The 19538-nt window shown below is 37.2% G+C and overlaps 1 protein-coding gene and 1 pseudogene across 1 annotated transcript; both read right to left on the bottom strand.

Moving 5' to 3' along the window:
• Nucleotides 1-1167: 1167 nt before the first annotated feature.
• Nucleotides 1168-9451, bottom strand: LOC126784835 (probable LRR receptor-like serine/threonine-protein kinase At5g63710). Its single transcript, XM_050510350.1, has 12 exons — nucleotides 9329-9451; nucleotides 8091-8267; nucleotides 7693-7822; nucleotides 7508-7579; nucleotides 6444-6587; nucleotides 6166-6237; nucleotides 5979-6044; nucleotides 4301-4371; nucleotides 4069-4212; nucleotides 3419-3760; nucleotides 2278-2672; nucleotides 1168-1695 (listed from the first exon to the last, which is right to left on the bottom strand). The coding sequence occupies exons 2-12, from the start codon at nucleotides 8206-8208 to the stop codon at nucleotides 1384-1386; spliced, it is 1866 nt and encodes a 621-aa protein (XP_050366307.1). The 5' UTR covers nucleotides 8209-8267; nucleotides 9329-9451; the 3' UTR covers nucleotides 1168-1383.
• A 3647-nt stretch (nucleotides 9452-13098) lies between these two features.
• Nucleotides 13099-19344, bottom strand: LOC126789456 (protein PSK SIMULATOR 1-like; annotated as a pseudogene).
• Between the last annotated feature and the right edge of the window lie 194 nt (nucleotides 19345-19538).

Genomic DNA, 19538 nt, shown 5'->3' on the forward strand with positions numbered 1-19538 from the left:
AGCGCATGGGGCCCACGCGCCAAGCCTAAAGCCGGCGCGTAGCACGCCACTGCCGCCCCAAATCCTCTACTCTTCCTTCCTCCGCCCTTCCCACGGCCTCATGCCGCCTCTAGGCCACTCCACGCACTCACATGCGCCGTCTAAGGCAGCAGTGTTCACCCCTACACCACCTCCTCTGATTCTCCCCAAATCCTCCTCAAACAACCCCAAAAATCAATCACAAACATCACAATCATCGAATTGAATTCAACCTTACCTAGGTGGCTCCCTAGAACGACCAGAGACCGCCGCACTCGCCGCCGCGAGGTCTCGGATTCGAGAGGAGATGATCGCTGGCGTCGCCGCTCAAAGAGTCTCACTGTGGGTCAATTCGTGTCGAGGAGGAGGAGGGTGAGCTCGTGGTGGTGGCTTCGAGCTCTTACGATGCCGGCAACGTCAGAATCGGCGATCCCATGGTCGAGCTCCGTCTGCGCTTCTCGATCTCCGCTCGGGGTGCGTCGTCACTACCACCGGTCGCTGCGTCGTGGCCGTGCGGTTTTGATGACACCGGCGGTGTCGAGCACGGTGGCCTGTGGAGGGAGATCGCCGGCGTGGGAGGTGAGGGTCAGGGAGAGAGATAATCGCTAGGGGAGAGAGAGAGATAGGGGGCGGGTGAGAGGAGAGAGAGAGGGGTTTCCAATAATGGAAACCTTAATCTGAAAAATGTCTATTTATATTCGTTTCCAAAATCGGAAACTAACTTCCAACCTTAATCCTCTATTTATATTCGAACGCGTGACATGTCCACGGACTCGTATCGACGAGCTCTACAACTTTCGTGAATGAAGTTTTCGAATTCGAGCGACGGAATAAAAGTCGATATTCACGTCACGGAAACGTTTTCCTAAATAAACGTTACGATAATGTTTCCGTTTTTGATTTCCGACGTCGCAAGGCGACACAAACACGTTTACTGAGTTTCACAACTTTATAAATTTAAAATCAATCCAATAATCGTTCATGAAAAATCAGGTTATTACATATATACATACATAGCCACTAGGCCCGGACCTTGTATAAGCACCTTATATTAATCCAACTCAAATCTAGATGAAAAGCATACAGTAGTATTCTCAAAGACCACATGCATATATATCCACCCAGACAGATGTGACAAGATGCAAACCATAAGGTAATACATAGTGTAATTCTCTGGCAGTTTGGCTATATATACGTTACAAATTTCTCACTCCATCCTCTTTCATCTTTTTCATAGGTACAGATACACAAACATACATACTTAGCACACTATAATTGGTAATGGAGATATGCTATAGATATTTGGGTTAATCTTTAGTTAGTGCATGTAGGAAAAAAACTATCTTCACTTGGACAACTATATAGCTATCTTGCCTTGGACAACTGTATTGCTGCTTGATCATGTGTAGACTCCTCAGCCCATGCAAACTGGTGAGACAAGAGCGAGAATTCACGACTTCTTACATCTTCAAGCTGCTCCCATTCAGCCCATCTCTCTGCTAAATCTACTCCCCGCAGCAATCTTACCACTTCTGCCATTGTTGGGCGGTCCTCAGGTGAGCTTTGGGTGCAGAGCAATGCAACCTGAATGACAGTCCCAACTTCTTTTTCATCATAGATTTTCATATTTCCATCCACAATGTCATCAAGTCTATTTTCTCTCTGTAGCTTCTTGATCTGTCAGTACCAAAATCTCATCATTTAGCACATCAGATGGAGAGCAGATATTACACTATGGATGAGAAAAAAAAACATAGGAGAATGAAATAATGAGAACATTATATGGGATTGAATTTTGTCTTTCCAAACTATCAATGGTAGCATTGGTGCCCCAAATTGTTTCGAATTGCAGGATATAAATGTATGAAGGTTCTAAGATACCAAATAGAAAAGACAGTTCTGGAGCACGTACTATTTTACATGTGTTCAAACATGGCAATCAGTGGTCTTGCAAAGCCTAAATGTAAAGGTTTCCTCCACTCTGTGTGTGTGTGTGTGTGTGTGTGTTTGTATTACATATATATATATATATATATATATATATATATATATATATATATATATCACCAGACAACGGGAGCCCATGTATTCTAGCAATGAAAGACCAATTGTATGTCATTTATCAAGGAAACAAAAGAAGAAAGAACTTTTACGTTAATATATTTATCGATAGCTGAAAGACTTGGAAGCCATTGACCATTAATTCACTTAAAAGTCTTGCAATAATCCAGGAAGGTAAAAGGAATCTAGAAATCTTACATGGTCAAGCAGAAGAACATCCTCCTCTTCTTCAAGCCGAGCAAAATCAATTGCACGCTGACCAGTGACTAGTTCGAGAAGTGTGATACCGTATCCAAAAACATCAGTCTTTTCTGAAGATTTTCCTGTGGACAGATATTCAGGGGCAATATGACCCATGGTACCACGCACTTGAGTAGTAACATGTGTTGCTTTTGTATCAACCTCCTTTGCTAGCCCAAAGTCTCCAAGAACAGGCTCGAAATCATCATCTAGAAGAATGTTTGCAGCCTTCAAGTCACGGTGTATAATCTTAGGATTGCAATACTCATGCAAATACTCCAAGCCGTTGGCTGCACCAAAAGCGATACGCTTCCTTGTTGGCCAGTCCAAGCCTTTCTCTCCTGGTTTCAGATCTGACACATATCGGGAAATTAGTGTTAAATTAGCTGGCATTCCAAACTTCCAATATTAAAATTAGTCTTTGAAGGAAGATACACATGTATTCATGGTGTCCTTGCATGGCCATTTCATAAGAAAAAAAAAGCAGCTGCTGTTTATCTCATAATTAATATTCAGTAGCAAATTCAGTTGACATGAAAATCGCACTGTTTTGTTTTGTCTATGATAATAATATCAAAAATGAAAACAGGAGTTAGCAACAACACCACGTTGGCAGGGAAAGTAGACTACTGAGGACATGAGTAGACTACTGAGAATAGAAGAGCAGTTGATATATAAAAAGTAGAATATTGAGAACCGAGGAAAACAGAGGGAGCTCCATTAATTGATATTGCATTAAGATGATCAGAGGCTGTCCAAATGGTTAAAATTGTTTATGCAGATTTTCTGATTACAAGTAAAAAAATAATAACTTCAAATAGAAGACGTAATGGATCAAGAAACTGTTGATTTACTATAGTAAATACAACACAACTGGTTAATTTTTCAGTGAAGCAGCTTCACTAGACAACAACAAAGAAGAAACCAAAAAGTACACTCACAAATATGTTCAAAAAAAATCCTAAATTCTTCCCCTTTCTTAAAATAGCAAGTTCAACACTACAAAACTACATTAATTTGTTAATTGCCATGGTTAATACTTTATAGACAAGCTTGACTTGGAAACTAGTAAAAATGATCCATGCTTTCCGGAACATACCTCTCAGGCGATATGCAACACTCAGGTTTTTCATGAATGGATAAACCAGGACCCTTTCAAATGAAGTTGTGCAAAAGCCAATCAACCGTAAAAGATTCCTGTGGACTGCAACACTAATAAGTTGTACTTCTCTGATGAATGCAGCCTCTCCACCAGGACTATTATAGTCCGTAAGGCGTTTCACGGCGATTGTAACATTGTCCGAGAGGACACCTCTGTAAACTCTTCCAAAGCCTCCATGCCCAATTATGTTACTCTCATTGAAATTATCAGTGGCATTTTGAATTTCACGCCAAGAAAATCTTCTCAATTGGCCAAAGGAGAGTTTGCAGTCATCTTCGCCTATAATTGTTTTTTAGAAAAAGAAGGCAAAAAGAAAGAAGAGATTACATTCATAAAATTTTCAACACTTCTAAATTGTGCTGCCTTATAATTTCACAAATAGAAATATGGACTTCCATCTTTATGAGCCACCGCATTGATATTTGATTTACCATTTCTTCTCCAAAATCAAGTTTTGTGAAAGGGAGGGATTGATCAGAAGAACTTAGATAGGTTGAGATGATTTAAACTACACATTTTCATGACAATGTGCTATACAGATTACAGACAGACATGATCCTGAAAGTAAAATGTATGGCAAAACTTACTTGCAACATCAACAAACACGTCATGCTTCAGTTTGTGCATGTGATAATATCGGCATCCGAAAATAGCCCCGATAAATAGAAGTATTGTCACACCACAACTTGCCAAGGTTATAACCCTTCCAAGTTTTGATTTCTTTGTTGAAACTACAAAAAAATTAAATAGTGAGGTTTCATTGGTAACATAAACAAAAACTGAATACACTGACACTGTGTTTTTGAACAAAGAATAAACCTCCAGGAGAAGAGCCAGAAGCACAAGGCTGCTTCAGGCTAGAACCACAAGTAAGACGAGTTCCTGTAAAACTGAAATGACAGACTGTTATGAACATACCATTAGACATATATTGACAATTTGCAAATTGTAGAATGTTGAAATATGTTCAAGAAAACATCTTAGTTAATTAACATAGGAACTATAAAAATTATTCAAGAGACATTCTAAATTCAAGTCAAGGTAAATATGAACTATAAAATTTATTCACTATTCGGAATACAAGTATCTCAAAACATGCTCTTGATACATCCAAATTCTGAAAGACATGCATGCTTATGGAGTAAGGGGAACTATTCTATGTTGCAGACACGAAGTTAATTCTCTCAAAGAAGAATTGAACAATTGGCTTTTAAAGACCAGTTCTTTCTTTAGAATTTATCTTTCATGATAAACTTTTTCAACTCTAAGTTAAAATTTTGGATATAAACTCCGGTTTGTTCAGTCCTACAAAGGTGAAAGAAACTCTGCAAATATGCTCAACTGGAAGTTGCTTCTGTACTGCTTTACACACCTAGTCAAAGCAGAAATATACTATAATACACAAAAGTACAAATTAATCAGATAAAAACAAATTTTGCAGGTGGCTCGGTAAGTTTTTGTGGGTGTGCGTCCCGCCTAGTGGTTTGTTAGTGTATCAACTTCTATATTTGAGATAATAAGCATGCTGCCTCTGATCCAACCACCACTCCCTTACAAGGTCACCCTAATCATATTTTCTTTTTCTTTTATAATTAAGAAGGGGGACAAGGTACAAACTGGCATGTGTAGTCAGTGTTCTAAATATCGGATATATCGGCGATATTTAGAAAACGATACGATATCGCCATATCGGTTGACTATATCGGTCAACGGTCAAATATCGGTCAAACCCTGATATATCGGTCAAATATCGGTCAAACTCCGATATATCGGTCAAATATCGGTCAAATTTTGAATTTTTTATTATTTTCTCAATTTTTGTTTAATTTTTTAATATTTATTTCCTTTTTTTTTTTGAAAAAAATATTTTTTTCTTTCATTTTTTCATATATATATTTTTACTTTATAAATAGTTTAAATATATATGATGAATTTCAATTCTAAATAATCATTCTTAAATGCCTATTTTTATTATTAGATGTCGTTTATGTACTTTAATTGTCATTAAATCAAGTATTTATTTATTTTTAGTTTACTTAGTACCGTTTTTTTAGTTTATTTGATACATATTGAAGTATAATTTTATAAATTTTATTGAAAATAAGCAAATCCGATAAAACCGATATATCCCCGATAAAACCGATATATCCCCCGATATATCGTTTTACCTCTCGACCGATACGATACCAAAAACGATATTTAGACCATTGTGTGTAGTCTAAAGACTAATGGTCCACATTCTGCAAAGGAAAATATAGTAAAATTCGTATAGTTTAAACTTGAAGAAGATTACAGAAAGACAGTTTTCTGCAACACTCCCTACAACAAATGCACACAACCTGCTATAATAAGAACCTAAATGTAACGCCTGCTATATCTACGTGGTCTCCATTTAACCCAAGTGGATACAATGAACATTCACGAACAATTTCCCTTATTATCACAACTTCCAATACAGGAGAAGAGAAAAGAGTGAGAATAAAGTTATAAAGTTTACTTGAAAGTCCGAACCGTGAACAGTTGCATTGGAATTTCTCCAGCTAGATCATTAGATGAAAGATCCCTGTCAATTGATACACAAATATTTATACAACGGAAAATTTTGGCATAGCATGAAAGCTGAATGGATATGTGCTTAAAGAAAGAAGAACAGACAAAGAACAGCATGAATATGAACTGCTCACAATTCAGTCAAACCCGTAATATTAGAAAGTGAATCCGGAATATCACCAGAGATGTCATTACCTCTCAATACCCTGAACCACAGGAAATAATTAATTTTTCATTTCTGTAGAAGGAAAGTGAACAGAAATTGTTTCAAAGATAATGCTTTCTAATTAGAAAAGAATTGTGGATACACAAATCGTTGGATCTCTCAGACACATAAAACAATAGCATCATTGACCACTTTGAATGAAGAAGTAAATCACTGTTCTTACACGAACGGAATATGCAATCTTACAAATGCTTTAAATTGGAAAGTTGACCCCAGATATTGGGTATAGGACCTCTGAAGTTATTATTTGCAAAGTTCAGATTCTGAAGATTTGTCAAGTTGGCAAGATAAACAGGTAACAGACCCGTAAGACTATTATTCTGGAAGTCCCTGACAAAAAGGAAAAATATTGTTTATCAAACTCATGGTTATGGGCACAAAATAGATTCTTGATAAATAAAACTTACAGGACTAACAGGAGTGATCAATGATGGTGTTAGTACAAGGATTCTTATTGTTAAGGTATTATTCTACTTTATCGATGACTATAACGTTGTATATTGTAAACAGAGGTGCAAGTAAAAATCAAGAGATTCACCAACAATGGTATAAAATGAGTGAACCATAGGGCCAACTCTTCCTTGGCCATTGGTAGTTAACTTCAACAAATAGATTTTGGTCTAGGGTAATTAGGCAATCTTTGTTCCTTAAATAAACCGAGTTTGGGCTTTGTTACCATCTAGCTGGCTGTGAGTTTGGCCATTGAGAACTGATTGCTGAAAATTCAATCTAAATTATTTTTTTCTTAGATTCAATGCAAACAGAGATTGTTAATAGGTGTTTCTGTTTAGGAACAATAAAGGCAGATCGAAGCAGATGCTGCACAGATATAATTTGTGTTCGGAAGCTTGAGCTGAACATAATGACTCTTAAAACAATGCAATGTGATTACTCATAGCATCATATAATGATATTACATTATACCACAGGATAATGTTAAGGGAAAGGACTAATTTGATTCCTACACGAAATTGATACAAAATGTGGTGCATATCACAAACTTTCAGAAACTGAATGTCTTGTGCATAGCATATGAAAACAATTTCAAGATATTACATTTTCCTAATTATTTAAAAACATTCAGCATACAATTATATAAGGCTCCACTGTTCGAGTCATATCATTTTTATTTCTGGAAATGAAAATCTAAAAACCATACTGTTGCTTCATTTGATCAATATTATCTCAAGTTCATACTAACATACAAAGTTACAAACTCTGCATATTAATGCATTATGATTATTACTTACAGGATGGACAAATACTTGAGCTTGACAATGGAAGGAGAAAGTGTTCCGGAAAATCCATTTGATGCCAGGCTCCTGCAAATGAGTAAATACACAAGCCATATGCACTGAGACTGGCATCTCAAAGAATGCAGTAGTAATAAAAGGGGGATAGAAATTATATTTTCATAACAATCAGATTCACTTACAGGGATATGACTTTTCCATTTCTACATGTGACATGAGACCAGCTAAAACATGGGCTCACAAGATGACTGTTCCAATCAATTTGTCCATTGGAACCATTCAGTGCTGTGAGCAAATCGAGTAATGCTTCACCTGAACATTACCGGAAGTGAAGAACACAATTGTTTAGCATATGCTACAACATTCGTAAGACCTGAATCACATTCTATATTTTGAGTGCACTTTCATGGCATTTATCAACTTCTATATGCTTAGATGCCACCTGCATAATCACAATTTGTTCTGTATAATTTTTGCAGTTCTTCGTTCTTATGTGCTAAAACATTGATAAAGTCATCTTGCAAACCAGCAATAATTATCACTAAAACAAGTGCACATGTACATATGTTCCCTCCCATACCTTCGACATCGGGCTCAGTTGATGAAAAACTTTTTGTTAGAAAAATGAGTACCAACAGCCAAGTTATGATTGGCTTTAAAGGTTGGCATCTTGAAGATGCTCCAGACATGTCTTGCATCTTTATATACAGAGGAGTATAGATATAACACGGGCACCTGTAGCCTCTTTCTCACAAGACTACATATAAAACAGAAATTCACACATTAAGAGCATAATAGATCCTAGCATATAGAGGTGGAAATGAGTACTTCTACAATATAAAGGTAAATTCACGTTTTTTAGAGGTTACTTAGCTACAGAATGAATATATTATAAAAGGAGCATGGTTATGTTTCGGGATCAATTACAGCATCCATCTCTGAAGAACTAAATTTCATATATAGGTTCATTCATGTCAAGCATAATTTTCGACACCGGTCTTATGGTGATTTAGTACATTGTGTTACCTATCGCATCAATGACCTTTAACTCTCATGTTTCTCAATGAGGTCAACCTGTACAAACTATTGAATGACATGTTTTGTGCACTGGACTCAAGGTTTATCTAATCCTGCCACTGCAAAGATACCCAATTGGTATACTTAAGCTGTGTATTGTTACTATTGTATTACACAATTGGCATCGACAATTTTGCTTTCCTATTCAACCAAGCATACCACTTTAATTTATTGCAACTGATCATACTTCTCAATGTCCAAGAATTAAATCTCATTTACCCTAGCGCTAATTTGATTCGAACTAGGCCAATCGGTTCAGCAGCCACAGCTAAGCAAACAATCAAAGTGTATTCAAGTGAAAAGAGTCATAAGAACTATCAAGTGTTCACATGAAAATAGATTCACACAGGTGTTCAATCAAAAGCCATTCACTAATCACTATCTATGACAGTAACAAATTATTTATTTGGAACTCGAATACCCTAGTAAGCTACAGTCAAATTATCAGTATACAAATAGAATTGCACTGGGGGCACATGACAGTATCAAAAACTCTTAAAACCCAGGGCTCAAAGCGCTCCTTCTGAGATGAATGAAAACAAAAAGGAGCAACTCTAACTACATGCAGATATGTACCCAGATCACTGGAAGACCAAAGAGAAAGCAGAAGAGAGAACAAGAAGGAGAAATGAAATAAGAAACTATTACAATTTTAAAACAAATGGATCATTATATATATATATATATATATATATATATATATATATATATGAATAGATATGGAAAAGGACAAGAACTTACTAGTTTCAGCCATGGATGGTGCAACCCATCAGGAAACAAGATAACAGAGATGAAGAAGGAAGAGAAGAGTTAAATAATGTGATTTGCATCATGAGTGGTGAAGATAGTTGAATAGAGTGATGGTGTTAGTGCCAAGGGTCCACTGACCACTGAGAATTAAAAGGGAAACAGAAAGCAAATTTTGGAAGGCCAATGGGAGGGAATACGAGATACTTGTGTGTTTGAGTGTTTGAGTGTGTGCCTATGTGGTGGAATAAGAATGAGAATCCCACTAATTTGATTATTGGCACACTAGTTGATGACAACCATTATCCTAAGTAACAGAATAATTTTACTTTCATCTTGTTAAGTCTTTCTATTATCTGGGTCAACTAGGTTATATTTCAAAGTGCACCATGAGAACAATATGGGAATATCAACTGTTTTTATGGATTAGTGAGGGTGCAAATTGGTGGTATTGGAATTTCCACAATGCAAGATCTTCTATCTTTTGTCTTATGAAATCTAATGGAAGAAGAATGAAATTATGTTTTACGGCTGGTTGAAACTAGGGCATCTTATGAAAACAATTCTTTAGATTTTCGTTTTCCATTGACATGGAAAATTGCACATCCCATCATATTTCCAGTTGGAAAGATGAGGAATATATAGTTAGGATATGTGTCATTTAACTATTTTTATTTCCCAAGGGCAAAGGTTATCATTCCACAAACCAAACTGGAACCAAACAATATTTAGTGGCTTGACTAATTTACAAACCATATCCGCATTTCAAATGAGGTAATCCGGCATTACTCCGATAATTTTATATTCTGATACGGTTTTGCTGCAGTTTGAGATGGAACATGCATATTAGGAAGAGAAAATTTCACCATATGTACCCAAATACTAGTGGCAAGGTTAATGTAGTACCCAAACTTTGAGTTGTACCAATATAGTACCTAAACTCGTTATTTACTATCAATGAGGGGTTTGACGCCAATTTCTGTTACGACTTCGTTTGTTTGGTCACTTGCTCCGCAAATGACAAAAAAAAAAAGAAGGTTTTTACTGAAATAACCATATTCTATGTGCGTTCCAAATCAAATTTTCCCGCCAATTGTTATATCTCTTTTACATCATTTTCCTTCCATCTTCTGGGTATTGCATTGATCAGCCATGTAAAAGTATGTGTACTGTGATTGACTAACACAAATACAAAGAAGAAAAACAGATTGATGGAAATTGAACTGCATGTATGCATTCAAAAAGAGATGTCATTAAAACAACTTTGAGTTCAAAGTACACTAAATATTGTCATTAAACACCATAAGTTTAAGAGTACAAAAAAAAGGGACCTAGTTGGATAAATTACACATTTTAGGACTCCTAATCAACATTGTTTTGACTTTCTTGTGTAGCTACATGCATGTTGAGTTTGAGTTGAGGAAGAAACAGTAGCAAACTCAGCAAGAGTACCTCCCTCTGCTGCCTTTCTCTTACACCAACCCTTCACAGACCTTATGACTTGGTCCTTGATATTAGTAGCAGCTGTAGATGGGGATGCAGCTCTGGTAACCTAAATTAGTGCAAAATTCCAAAGAAAAATCACATATTCAATTCCACAACAATTGCAAGACAACAATCTCATTACTCTATAATTAAGTCAAAATAACAAACTTTAGCTCTAACTATCTTCTTTATGCTAGCTCCACTAGATTGTCCTTCTCCTTGTTCCAATAACAAATCAAATTATTTAACTGGAAAAAATAAATAACAAACCTTAGCTCTAATGCAATGAATCAATGTAGGTGAGTGAAAAGAACTTACTAATGCAAGTTTTTTAGCCTTAGTTGTAGGACAACCAGTTTTGTTGTGTCCTTGTTGTTTACAAATTCCACAAGTCATCTTAATACTAGTTTTACCAGTTTTCAACCCCAATTTCCCCTGGATGGGAGCTGGTGGTGCCATGTCCTTGTTCTTCTCACCAGCTTCCTTAGTTCTCTTCAATTTTGGCCTACCAACTTGCTTCTTATATGAAGGAGGAGCAATTGGAAAGTCAACTTGTTCCCAATCATCCTGCCCTGCAATGGGGCTTATGGCAGGTGTATATGTCTGCAAATACGTATAAGCCATGAGGTAATCATCACAGTACAAATCAAGATCATGTTTCTTGAATCTTATTGCGCAGAGGGCATGTACACGAGGTATGCCACTAAGCTGCCACCTTCTGCAAGTACATGTATGAAGACCCAAGTCCACTGCATGTTTGCTGCCATTTTCCCATGTTCCAGCAACTTGGTAGATGTACTCAGTGCTCCTATGTGCTCTTTACCGTGTTACTCTCTCTCTGCAGTCTTAACTATTATCTTCTTTATCCTAGGACCAACTACTCCCTTCCACTGCTCACAAGATACCCTAATGTTTGCATTCCTCACCATCATATCCATCCAACTTCTCAAACATGGTAAGAACAAGCTTATCCCTATAAGGTAAGATGACATGGTTGAAGGACTCACACAAGTTGTTGAGAAGAATATCACACTTTGAGTCATCAACAAAGATAGTTCTACTCCAATGCCTTGAAGGTTTGTCATGAAACCAGTTAAATGCATCAGGACTCAACATCTTCAAGTCATCTGTGTGCTTCGTATACCAAGTTTTAGTACTACTTCTTGCTGCATTCCACATTAACTGTTTCAGTCCCTCTCCTGGATTCATACCCTTGAAGTTGTTGTACAAATGCCTAAAACAATTCATATGTTCAGCCTAAGGATACAAAGTTGTTTCATATCAACATCTGTGTTAGAATCTATTAATTAATGGTGATACATAAAATAATTCAGCTTGAAATTAATGAAATTTACTTGAAGAAATATACCTTTAATAGCATTTTCTATTCATTTTTGTTTGTCTAACATGAACACAAGCCTCTTGCTGTTTTCTATACCCAAATCACCATTCAAGTACTCAAGAAACCAGATCCAAGTAGCTTGATCCTCTATTTCCACAAGTGCATAGGCAATAGGGTACATCCCATTGTTTGCATCTATGCCAATTGCAGTTAAAAACTGTCCAGGATGATGGCTTTTGATATGGCAGCCATCTAAACAAATCAGGGGTCTACATCCAGTATTCCAACCATCTTCTTGTGCTTTGAAGCACATGTACATCCTCTAGAATCTTCTAACTGGTCCATCCATCTGTATTTTGATCACAACAGTGGATCTAGGATTGCTCATTAACAACTCCTTTTGATATGAAGCCAATTGATTGTACTGCTCAATATAATGCCCTTCATTCATCCTTTTTGCACATCTTTTAGCCCTTGAGATGGTCTGCACACCCACATCTAATTTAAACTTCTCTATTGTGGTGTATCCCCTGCCTTTTTTTTGTGATCATGTGTGGAGCACGTGACCAAACAAACAAAGTCGTAACGGAAATTGGCGTCAGACCCCTCATTAATAGCAAATAACGAGTTTAGGTACTACATTGGTACAACTCAGAGTTTGGGTACTACATTGACATTACCACAAGATTTTGGGTACCGATGGTGAATTTTTTTTCTATCAGGAATCTACAAAGTTATTACCCTATTTGAAATGCCTACTTTTTTCTTTGAAGAGATTGTAATGCCAACTTTGTGTCCCATTGTCCCTCACAATTTGCTTTACATGCACTTAAACCCACGTTTTGCTTTATTTACTTTTTCGTTTATGTATGAGGAATCAAATCTACTTGTAACATTATCTTCCGTTCAATGAAATATCACTGAGCACAATAAATGCTCTTGAAGAAAATATCTTAATCAAAACAGAAGATTTGCAGTAAACAAATACGTTGTACTGTCCGCAAACTTACCTCTTAGCCTTATACACCCGTTCAGGACAGTTGCAACAAAAAGTGACTACTCGTTGTGAGAATATGCACAGTAAATTTCTCATCGGGAGTAAACAGTGGTAATCACACATACATCACACCAGACAATGTCAAAGTGTCCCTAGAAGCATTACTCCCTTGGATGATGATGATGATGATCTCTATGTGTGTCCACTCTATCTATAACATCCAATGCCTTTTCCTTATCTATACCAAAATCGACGACAGGAATCCCAGAAGAGAGCCTACTGAAAGGTAACAGTTTCTTGGTTCCTTCCCCAGATGAATAGCTGTTACTCTTGCTCAATCTCCCCAGGTTTCCCAAATTAGAGTTTGCATTGTCAAAGTCCTTGACTTTTACTAATTCCAGGGGCCCGTTTTCTCGTAATGACATCCTGCAGCATCTGTTGGTCGTCAGTTGTTAGCACAGTTGAGGGAGGGATGTCCTTAGGCTGCTTATTTGTCTTTGGGGTTGTGGTGGCTATGGACTTAACAGGTGACCGCATGCCAACAGTAGTGGATGCAGGCTTACTTTGAGAGACCAAATAATGAAGCCACAACACTAGTTTAAGTACACAGGCTTCTGTTTTTTCCCTATTTGCATGATGGAATGTCTCAATCCGGATCACTTCAGTCTGTGGCGCTGGTTTGCGATTCGTCTCAGCACTACATGAGAAGAATGGTAGAATAAGAAACCCATCACAAAAAGAAAACATGGTGGAGGACAGTGAAAACAAACATTATATTGTTACTTACCCAGAACTCGCCCACTCACCCACCCAGCCAAATCCATGGTGATCTCTGTTAAAAAGATTTTGGAACAAAAGAAACAACATGATGAATCAGTAACGATGTATCGCAATGAAAGATTTCATAGACACTCAGAAAAATATCTGCTTTGCAGAAGAGCTGGTCATCTTACTTGGCTGTGTTTGCAGCCATTGGAACAAGCCAGTGCAGAGTTTTCTCCATCTCAGCTTTAATTTCTGTTATAGTGAGCTACAGAAAAACAAATTTAGAAAGTAAAAAAAAAAACGTACTTAAAAGTTCAAAGTTCAAACAATTATCAACTACCGACAGAACAGAAAACACAGCCCGGTTATAAATATCATTCAAACTCAATATTGCCTTGTGTGTGCCCGCACGCACCAAAGTGCATGTTTATACATGTATATAACTGGGTTCCAGCAATGTGATGCATTACTTTTTTTTTTTTTTTAAAGGCTTCCTTCGAGGAATGGGTGTCTATATGGCTATTTCTGTTCTTGAAGGGGGCCTTCAAAATTAAAAAAAAAAAAATAGAAATTAGGGATCATACAGGTTAATCCAGCTAGTGAAGTGACCAAATAAAATGAACCATGCTTTTATGAAGTTTCTATTTTATTATCATCTCTCATTAACCACTCGTGATTCAAACATTATCTGATTGGTCATTATAACATTCCTTAAGAACTCGTCTAATTTTTTGATACTTTGATTAGTTATGTGAAGATAACTAAATGTCCACTTGGCCAATTTTATTCCCAAAGTTCATCTTCGAATGGCGAGTACATGGATTCATTGAGGGATGGACCTAGTAAGAAACCATTTAGTCTCTTACTGCAACCAAAAGCACAAAACTTCAGAAGAAAATATGCACATGCCATTTCCAATATGACATACTTTCTGTAAGGTATTCCTTAAAGCGAGACCTATGAAAATGAACAGGTCATACCGACAATTTCGTGGTAGGAATATGGATCCTCCTATATAAATTTCTTTATACATAAATAAAAATAAACAATTATATATAGTTGAAGAGACAGAGATGAGATGATACCTCTTCTTTTATATGGAAAGAGTGTAACTTGGAGCGTAATGATGATTTTATATTAGGTGGCAAGCTCTGGTATAATGTATCTCTTGTAGTTGTTGGCGGTGCACTTGATTGGACTACCTAAATGCAACAAAGCATACTCAGCAAGATGCTTGTAAAGAAGAACTATGGTTTATGGCAGAGGAAGGAGACCAAAGACTAAAGTGTTGTTAACTGATGTCTGTATGTGACTAACCTCATGTCCAGAAAATTATTCTGATTAGATGTATATATGATACGATAAATATATATTAGTGCAATGGAATACATCTGGGGTCAAATTGAACCAAGGCGTGATACAATATGACAGTAATGAACTATTTGCTTGTACTGTAAAAGAAAAAATCTGATAAAGTGATTTAGGGTTCACATTCAAAACCAATTGGCAATGGATGGAGTGGCTCAAACTCTTATAAACCCATAGGCTAGGTCCCAATTCCCAATGTGGGATTTATATTCTCAACACGCCCCCGCACGTGTGACAAATTTTCAAGCCATATATGTGGACAACATTTTGGGTGACATGGAGTCCGTGTGGGCATTTGAGCTTCACACGTGGACGTGGGTAACCCGCTCTGATACCATGATAAAGTGATATGGGGTTCACATCCAAAACCAATTGGCAATGGATGGAGTAGCCCAAATCCTTATAAACCCACATGCTAGGTCCTAATTCCCAATGTGAGATGTATATTCTCAACAAATCTACGGGAACATCCTTCGAGTTTTATTTAGAAGATGGCCTCCAGTACCAGTTAGAAATCATGTAAGAATAAACAAAAAAAAAAGGCTGAACAGAGAATCATAACTCACAAGAGTATCGATTTGGAGAACGATATTTGCATAATGTAAAGAAAGTCCGGCAGGTCCCAACTTTTGATGTTTATTCATAGTTCCTTCCACGGTTTTCTGACCCTCTGCATATGCAAATGCAGAAGCATCTTTCATTTATCTCAGGTAAGTAATAGCAGCTCAAAGTCAAAGAAGATACTGTAAATTCTTTGCCATGACTATCCTTGCAGAAAAAAAAAAAAAAAGGCATAGACCAAGTATTTGAAGAATCTAGGTAAGGGCAGAATTTTGTTTCTAATTTTGTGGAATACTCAGGTCCTACTTAGAGGATAAAGTTAAAAACTAAAAATTGCACCAATGAAATCAGTTGTTTTTTTGCTATAAAATATGAACCGTGTGGGATTAAGAAACCATCCCAACTGAGTATCACATAAAAGATAAATGATATGTGTTCTTCATAAGTTGACAAGAAAGACAAAAGTTTCAGATATTAGAAAAATATATTATAATACCTTAAAAGACAATGCAAAAGCTAATATGTAATTTGGGATACACAGAAGTAGCCACTGTTACCTATAAATCTATAACAGTTATGTTTTACAGATGATCATGATCAGGAAAATCTATTGATAAAACAACTGATCATGTATTGAAGCCTGAAACAATTTGCTGTTCAAATATCAACATGACACATGCACATGTAATATTGGTGGTTAGGATCTGAAATATACATACCAGCACTACCAAATGTAGCATGCATCTCTAGATATAAGAAATGGACAATTTCAACAAGCTTTTCCATCACCTGCATTCCAAATATCAAATGTCACAAAATGCTGTAATTAGTATGCCGTTACTTGTTGTTTATTAAGCAGATACTGATTATCTGAAATACACCATGTCTAATACAGTAGAGAATTTAACTTGCAATCCTCAAACAACCAAAATGTTCAATGGCACATAATTTGTTACTGGTGGAGAATATCATTTATGTGCGCAATACAAAAGCAGACATAATAAACGTCTGGAGGAAAACAGGTTCACGGAAAACTGATCAGCAACTCAGTGAAATGCATAGAATTACCTCTTCCATACTTTTGGACCAAAGTGACTTTTTCTTAAAACTTTTAACTAGTTTCCTTTGGCTTTTTAGTTCGGACCTCAAGATTCCAAGGGTATCACCTATGAGATGAACAAAAACAAAACCAAAAAAGTGAAATAATCAGTTAAGTGGCACTCCACATCATACCGTATATCGTAATTCGTTCGCATGCAAATACGTTGTGTATAAATAGTTACAGCTCAAGGGCTCCAGTATAAGTGTTATCCCAATTTCAGATATTGCACATACACAAAGCTTATAAATTGAATTGATTATATGATGTGCACACATACAATGTCATTGGAAAGATATGAGAACTAGGCGGCAGAATTTAGCTTCTGCTCAAAAGCCTACTAGCGATTGGTCTAACAATTATATTTGTAAAAGTAGACGTTGTACACGACTGAACTTAAATTGGTTTTTGTTCTTTCTAGGATTTGATTATGTTTTTGCAGCTATGTACAGAATGCCTAGAAGTGGCCCTCTGTACTTAAAACAATCCTATGTTGTATATCATTGACTTAATCTATTCAACTTGTACGAACATTTCTTTACAAAAAGAATGGCATTTCATCACCTCTTTGAGTGGAAGACAAATTATCCTCCTCGGACTGCTTACGTTCATAGTCTTGTTCGAATCGGTCCAGTGCATGTAATTCATGGTATAATTCCTGTAGGCAGAAGAGTATGAGTGCTTTGTTTATTGGGGATAAGTGGATCAGTTAGAATTGAATATTGAGCTTAATAATATTAGATACACCACTTGTGTGGGACACAAAGGAAAGAACCTTGAGCTCCCAAAATGCTCGTCTTCCATATTTATAGATATAAATGCACAATTACTCAAAGTCATGTTAGAGGATGATTAAATAGTGTTGAAATACCAGGCATAGATGAGATGAATGAACGAAATGGATATTAAATTCTTTTTCAGTGATGCATATAAAATAGTGTTAATTACTGAACAAAAGATTTTTTTTTATTTTTTATTTTTTTTGGTTAACTGAACAAAAGAATAGTCTGCAGCCCATATAAGGATATATAAATAATGCTCTATTTCTCTGGTAAAATAAGACGATACGTACAACAGTATACTGGACCAATGTCATAAGTTGCTGCATTACTGAACTTGCCTCCTCCTTCAGATGCTTCTGAGGAATAAGTTCTCTGCTGATTCTGTAGAATAAAATCATGTGTCACCAAATAGGAGTATGAAATCTGAAAGAGAAAAATTGTCAGGTATAAAGTCCGGAAAGTATATTACTTCTCAAAATATCTGTCCAAGTTGTGCCACTGAGGTTCTTTACATCGATTTCCAAATCGGACCACCTCCCCTGAGAAAATCTTTAACTCCTCCCTGTCAAATCAAGTATAGAGACTCAAAAAATAAACACAATTATATCTCACTCATAAGCACACCAAAATGGGGTGTCAATACTTGCAAACATAATTCCAAGTATCCACCTTTTGTCAGCTGCGAAAATCCTCAACAACTCATCTGTATCCCTGGACACTAAATACTGCACACCTTCGGAACAAAACACCGCCTCTTTCAAATTCTTAATACTCCTGATCGAAATAGACTGCATAAGATTATAGCCCTTGACCACAGTGTTGGCAATCTCGAACGCTATAATGGCAATCTCATTCCCCTTGGCCGGTGGCGCCGAGTTGAAACCATTGCCCGAGTTCAAATTCACCATGCTGCTCCCAAGCGTGTCCAGCACAGACACCGCCCCTCTCCCTATCCGCGACCCCACCTCAGACACCTGCAACCAGCATATATTTACGACGTGATCACCACAGTAGACTAACCATTTACACCGCTGCAACTAATTTCGAAGATTGATCAGTGAATAAAAACAAGAACAACCAAACCTTGGCGGCCTTGCGGAAAGAGCTGGACTTATAGCGGGGAATCCCGTCGTAGAAGTCGTCAGCAGCATCACCTCCACCTTCATAGACAAGAGCAGGACCGTCCTGCGAGTATCTCGGCGGCTGTTGCTGCTGCTGCTGCTGAGTAGAGTCGGTATTCACCACCACCGGCGGAGTCGCCACCTCAGCAGCAGTGGGGGTCTTCTTGGAGCTTCCCAGCTTGTAGTCATCAACCACCTGGCGGCGGTTGTCGGCGGCCCAAGCGTTGGAAGCCTTGACCGCCTTGCGGGAGCTTTTGGAATAAAGTCCTCCCATGGCGCCAAAGTCAAGAAAGGATCGATCTTGATCGGAGAAATGGCCGCCCAAGATGAAGAAGGAGGAGGAGGAGTCGTTTGGGGAGTGGGAATGGAGGAGAAGGGTAAAGGGTAGTTGTGGGAAGAAGAAGAAGAAGAAGAAGAAGAAGAAGAGAAGAATAATAATAAAGAAATGGGGGGAAGAAGCATGGTGATTGGTAGAAGAGAAGAGAGGAGATCGAAGAAGACTCGTTTGGTTTTGAGTTTTGGCAGTAGAGGAAGGTCTCAGCTTGGTTTGCTCTGAGAATGATTCAACGTTCAAACTATGCGCGCTGACCATTCATGTGTTTTTTTTTTTTTAAATGGGGACTAGAAAGTAGAAACTGAGAAAGGTGCCGCCGCTCAACCTCAAAGACTACAATTTTCAGTTTT

This window comes from Argentina anserina, chromosome 1 (genome assembly GCF_933775445.1).
Source record: "Argentina anserina chromosome 1, drPotAnse1.1, whole genome shotgun sequence".
NCBI lineage: Eukaryota > Viridiplantae > Streptophyta > Magnoliopsida > Rosales > Rosaceae > Argentina > Argentina anserina.

Excerpts from the sequence above, each read along its gene's own strand:
- LOC126784835 (XM_050510350.1), bottom strand. The coding sequence starts at position 8,208 with ATGCAAGACATGTCTGGAGCATCTTCAAGATGCCAACCTTTAAAGCCA. Across the intron at positions 7,580-7,692 it reads AATGGAAAAGTCATATCCCT|GAGCCTGGCATCAAATGGAT; the intron begins GTAAGTGAATCT and ends ACTCATTTGCAG. Across the intron at positions 3,761-4,068 it reads CGTGTTTGTTGATGTTGCAA|GCGAAGATGACTGCAAACTC; the intron begins GTAAGTTTTGCC and ends AAACAATTATAG.